The sequence below is a fragment of the Gavialis gangeticus genome, unplaced genomic scaffold, assembly GCF_001723915.1.
Source record: "Gavialis gangeticus isolate Ggan-Ray unplaced genomic scaffold, GavGan_comp1, whole genome shotgun sequence".
In the NCBI taxonomy this organism is placed as follows: domain Eukaryota; kingdom Metazoa; phylum Chordata; order Crocodylia; family Gavialidae; genus Gavialis; species Gavialis gangeticus.
The window spans coordinates 811,564-817,688 of NW_017729022.1; the positions used below are offsets into that span (position 1 = coordinate 811,564).

The window sequence follows — 6,125 nt, forward strand, 5'->3', positions numbered from 1 at the left end:
ACTCCATTGCCCACATCCCTCCAGGTCGAAAATGCCCCGTCCGCCACTACTCTCTGGGTGTGGCCCTATAGCCAATTTGTGACCCATTTGACTGTGTAGGCATTGATGCCACAGTTGCCTAATTTTTAAATGAGAATGGGGTGAGAGACAGCGTTGAAGGCCTTCCTAAAGTCCAGCAAGACTACGTCCACCGCAACACCTGCATCCACGGATTTTGTGACCTGGTTGTAGAAGGCAACCACGTTGGTCTGACAGGACCTGCCCCTAATGAACCCATGTTGGTTGCCACTAAGCATAATCTCCCCTGCTGGTCTTTCGCAGATGGATAATTTTCTCAAAGAGCTTCCCCAGTACTGAGGTAAGACTAACGGGCCTATAGCTTCCTGGGTCCTCCTTCCTCTCTTTTTTGAAAATGGGGACACTGGCCCTTTTCCAGTCCTCTGGCACCACACCAGAGCACCATGAGTGCTCATAAAGCTGTGCCAGGGGTCCCGCAATGACCTCTGCCAATTACCTCTGCACTCTGGGGTGGAGATCATCTGGACCTGTTGATTTGAACACATCCAGCCCCACCAGAAATTCCCTAACTAGGTCCTCCCTGACCCTAGGCCTGGTGGTGCCTCTCCTGAGTCCGTCCGGAATCCCGGTTAAGGCGATGTCCCAGTCCCTGCTCAGAAAAATGGAGGCAAAGAATTTGTTAAAGAGGAGGTCAGCTTTATCATCTGGTCCAACCACCAGATTGCCACCTGTGTCCTGCAGGGGCCCCATGTTACCCGGTGCCTTCTTTTTACTCCCTATGTATTTAAAAAAGGACTTCTTGTTATCTTTGATCCTGGTCACTAGTCCTAGTTCTGTCTTTGCCTTAGCCTTCCTAACAGCCCCACTACAGTCTTAAGCAATGATGGCCCCTCCCTTCCACCAGGTGTATGCCTCCTTTTTAGCTTTCAGACATTCCTGAATGCCAGTCAAATTCTACTAGGAGAAACATGCCACCTCTGGGAGAAGGATCTTGCAGATGTCCACCTAGAATAGGGGTGGGCAAAATGCAGCCCACAGGCCGCATGTGGACCCCCAGGCCATTCTATCCAGCCTGCAGGGCCCCTAAAAATTTTAGAAAATTAATATTTATCTGCCCCTGGCTAACTGTCATGTGGCCCTTGATGGCTTGCCAAAACTCAGTAAAGCGGCCCTCCGCCCAAAATAATTGCCCATCCCTGACCTAGAATATCTCCCTTGTCTCTCACAAGAAAGAATGATTGTATGCCCCCCTCCCAGTCTGCAAAGCCCTCGCCTACTCCTCAGGCTGGGGAATTCTGATCTAGGGAGCAGACAGGGATCTTTGGGGGCTGTTCTGGTCCCCTCTCAAACTCAGAAATTTCCCCCAGTAGGAATGAATACCAGTTCATGTCCTTAGTAACCCCTGCACCAGTGTTCACCACCTAGTATAAAATATAAAAGTATAATATAAAAGTATACATGCACAATGCAGAGCTGTTAATGCATTTCACTGCAGTTCCAGCTGCAGGAGTTCAAACCCTACTCTGAACTCAAGCCAAAGGCCATCTCCAGCTGATTCAGCTGGTTTCCTGGTCATTCAGGGTGGGCAGTCAAAGGTGTCTACATCATTCAATCAATATGCAGTCAAAATGAGAAAATGTTCAACTTGTCTCATGATTTTTCTGTTAGCCTGTGAGTTCAAAAGTGCACAAAGGCAAAGCTGCAGCATGAACCACTAAGACTTTATTTTAGCACCTTAGAGGATCAGCCACTGTCATATCACCTGTTGCCAAATTAAACTAACTCCCTCAGAACACTCATTATTAAAACTTTTTTACACATGCAACATTACAAATCAAACAACAGGCTTTTCAGATTGAGCTGTCATTAAGGCTGATAAGATTTCTGAGCCATTTTATATATCCTATGTGCATGGGGCCCTATTCTATATGGACTGGAATAAATCTGGAATACCTCCATGGACTGCAGTGGAGTTGCTCCAGATGTGTGATAACTTAAGTGAGATCGTTTAGCACACTGTACATAAAAATGACAGGGTGCTGGCTTCTACACTAGAAACACAATAAATAGTCTTTCATCAGATGTATAAATAAAGCAATACCTATATATAATCTAATTATGTATCTCTTCTATGTAATTTGTCTGTCTTAGTATTTCTAATAAAGTCAACGAACCAAATCAAAGCAGCACACCATCATCAAAACAATTCAGGTTCTTCAAATGAGTTGCAATGCAACATTGTCTCCAAGTTAATATCAGCAGAGTATTATACTCAACAGACCATAGCAACAGATTAATAACTGACCAGCAAATCCTCCCTTTTAATATACAACAGAAGTATTTTCAATTAAATGTTATGTAACATATTCATTCCACTACCGATCTGTGTATTTATTTAAACTCAAAATCTTATTTAAAACAATGATTGTTCATTTACCAGGTCTTTGTTTACATAGAATTCAAACAACACAAAATAACCCATCAGCAATATTACCACAATGGCCTCATATTTGCAATAAATTAATCTTCCTCTACCTTTTTTATTTTCTCAAAGTGTCAAGGATTTACCGTATGCTAATCATATTTCTCAGATGGTGTCATGCACCTCTTGACACTTCATCTTCTTTGTGTTCCTCATCTTGAAAAATCTGGTTTCAATCTTTCAACTACAAATGGGGCCTCCACTCCCTCTCTCACGACATTCAAATTCAAAAGAGTATTAAGACTACATTGAAAGGGCACTTTCAGGATAAATAAATCCCCTTCTATCCCCATTAATCACGTATAACCCATCAATATTATAAGAAGTTTTTATACCCTTCTCATAAAAATACCATCCGTATCTCCCATGAAGAAATCTCAAGATTGAATTTATCCCTTTCAGGACCCTGGTACACATTCAAATTAAAACTGGATAGAAATCAGCTATAGAGTTGTTACACATTTTAAAGCACTAACTTGATAGTTGATTGGCTCTTTTTATAGCTGGATAATCATTTTTTATTATGCGATAATTACTTTGCATGAGTGGCTGGTCTAAATTTATTGTGCAATTAACCAGTTCATTATGTGATAATTACTTTCCACATGTGGCAGGTCTAAATTTGTTGCACAACTGACCAGTTAATTGTGTCATATATGCAACGTGCAGCAGGGGCGTCCAGAGAGTAGTGGTGGATGGGTCAGTTTCCCCCTGGAGGGATGTGGGCAGTGGTGTCCCCCAAGGCTCTGTCCTTGGACAAGTGCTGTTTAATATCTTCATCAGTGATTTGGATGAAGGTGTTGAAAACACCGTGTTCAAATTTGCAGACAACACTAAACTATGGGATAATTAACACACTGGAGGGCAGGGAGCGAATTCTGGCAGATTTGGACGGACTGGGGAAGTGGGCAGATCAGAATAGGACACAATTTAACAAGGATAAATGTAAGGTGATGCACCTGGGGAGAAAGAATCTCCAACACACCTATAGACTGGGAGGTACCATTCTGAGCACCACAACAGTGGAAAGAGATCTTGGAGTCCTGGTTGACGCAAAAATGAACATGAGCAATAAGCAAAGCTAACTGCACTCTTTCTTGTAGGTGGATCACGAGCAGGTCTAGGGAAGTGATAATTCCCCTCTATGCAGCACTGGTGAGGCCGCAGATGCAGTACTGAGTCCAGTTTTGGGCGCCACACTTCAAGGGGGATGTAGATAACCTTGGGAGGATCCAAAGGAGAGCTACTCATATGGTTGAGGGCCTGCAGGTAAGACCCTATGAAGACAGACTGAGGGACCTGAATCTCTTCAGCCTCTGCAAGAGAAGGCTGAGAGGCGATCTTGTGGCTGTCTACAAACTCACTGGGGGGGCCCAGCAGGGAATAGGGGGCACTCTGTTTACCAGGGCGCCCGTCAGGGTTACCAGAAATAATGGCCACTAACTGAAGGAGAACAGATTTAGATTGGACATAAGGAAGTAATTATTTACAGTGAGTGTTGCCAAAATAAGGAATGGGCTTCCAAGGGAGGTGGTGTTTTCCCCTACCTTGGAGGTGTTCAAGAAGAGATTGGATAGACATCTGGCTGGCGTTACTTAGCCCCAGCACTCTTTCCTGCCTGGAGCAGGGGGTTGGACCCAATGATCTGCCAGGTCCCTTCCAACTCTAGAAATCTAGGAAATAAATAACTAAACTTCCACCTTGCTGTATGGCACAGCCAAACCAAGGCAGCTAAAAAGTTGGGTTGGCCTGCCTTTTGATGCCAATACACTGGGATTGTGATTTCAAGATGGTTTCAGTCATATTAAAGGACTGGCCCAGCCTTCAGTTTCCCTGTGAACAGGTAGTAAAAATGGCAAAACCAACTTCCTACAAACTGGCCTAATGGCCATAAGGGAAAAAAATGCAGGGCACCTAGACTTCAAGTTCAGTTCTGTCTCTACACCTTCTTGATATTTACAAGATAAAATAAATGAGGACTTCACAGCTTTCTTTCTGGAATCTTTTGTGGTTCACATGAGATCCTTATTTGTCAGTATACAATTCATGCTTTGAAAATGACATTAGCCATAGGATGAAATCCAAGAGACTCGCATATTGTTCCGTTTCGCACAGAAAATTCTTTTTGTTGCACTACAACAAAAAGGCTTCTTTCACTACACTGTGGCAATATGCACAATACAAATATATTCCATATACTTCCTTCTCATCCATGAGGACAAGCATTATACCTTCCCAGTATAACCAACAAGGAAGACATACATAAAACAGTGCTATATTTCTGATCTGTTCATGAAATTGATTGAAGGTTGCAGTGGAAGGCACTGAAAATGCCTTTGGTCACATGCTTGTTAGAAACTAGATATTCTTGTCCATAGTTTATACTATTTAAAGCTTAACAGCCATTACTCCAAAGATTTAATTTTCAGTATATATGCTTTAGCCCAGTTTCCCATCTCCTATGGGCTGGGCTGCCTGAACCATGCCTGTTCTGTCTCCCCAAGTGTGACTAAGACCACTGGGTCCTGAGGTTGCTCAGCCTAAGCAGGGCTTTCCCTCCAACCATTCCTCCTCACATGCAGAGACCACTAAAGCACTTTGCATAACCAATGAGACCACAAAAACTCTCCTGTGCTCTCTGTAGTGCCTTGCTGGCATCTAGAGAGTAAAAGGATGAAGGAAGAAGTATTAGTAAGTATTCCTCCTGGGTGTTTCCAACTGTGCACTTAATAAACACTTTTGACCTCTCTACATGTATAAAAGGTCTTTATATAAGGAAGGGGTGCCGTGAATTTTCAACTACTAATACTGAATGGTTTCCAAAGCCCTCAGAAATAATGAGTACCACAGAAAAACCCCAGAAGAAATTAATTATTTTATTTTCAGAGTAAGGTGTGCGGAAAATAAAACACATGTGTGGCACATTCATCAAAGAGAGAAAAAATATTGTATAGTTTTTCATTGAGTAAGCAACTTATTCTGTGTAGTGAATGAAGCAGGGGTTCCCTGGAACAAACATGCTCATTTAAGTAGAGACTTCAGTAAAATGCATACACAAAATACGGATGAACTCAAATTGTTAAAGCTACTTTAATTCTGATATTTCCTAACCTTTGTGTACTTGACTGTGCACCATCAATAATGGTCTTTCAGCACAATCTATATACACAGTCCACCTATGAAAACAATCAGAAGTATTACATGTAGGAAGGTTGTGCGTTTACCTGAAGGCAAAAAATAATTGCTTTCTGTGTTACTGTTTTCAAAGTACAGAGTTACATGAAACTGTCAACTCACATCTCTCATCATTTTGACTGCTTCTCTGGTCCTCCCCAGCTTTCTTGCACACATTGCCAGCCTTCTTTTGATGTATACTAGGACATTGGTATCCCGTCCTGTAGAAGGGGAAAGAAAAAATAATTACAACTAAAATAGGCATTGGTCAGGGATGACCTCCTAGGTCAAGGTATGCCTATATACTACTAAGGGTATTTTCCAAACTTCTGGGCTTGGCTTGCTGCTGCATGGCGCTGGGAAGGAACTTCTTTCCCCTGCCCTCCCACCCCCTGCTGCTACATGTGTCAGGATTTTTTTTAAGCCTTCCTCAGAGACATTGGGTGTTATC

General features: G+C 42.6%; 1 protein-coding gene across 7 annotated transcripts in view; it reads right to left on the reverse strand.

Annotated features, from left to right (window-relative positions):
- ST7 (suppression of tumorigenicity 7) overlaps nt 1-6,125 on the reverse strand; it is a 275,611-nt gene that overhangs the window by 86,863 nt on the left and 182,623 nt on the right. For all 7 annotated transcript variants that reach the window (XM_019514533.1, XM_019514531.1, XM_019514536.1 and 4 more), the window contains one exon: nt 5,798-5,895. In XM_019514533.1, coding sequence (XP_019370078.1) covers nt 5,798-5,895 — 98 coding nt within the window. The remainder of the gene's footprint in view (nt 1-5,797; nt 5,896-6,125) is intronic.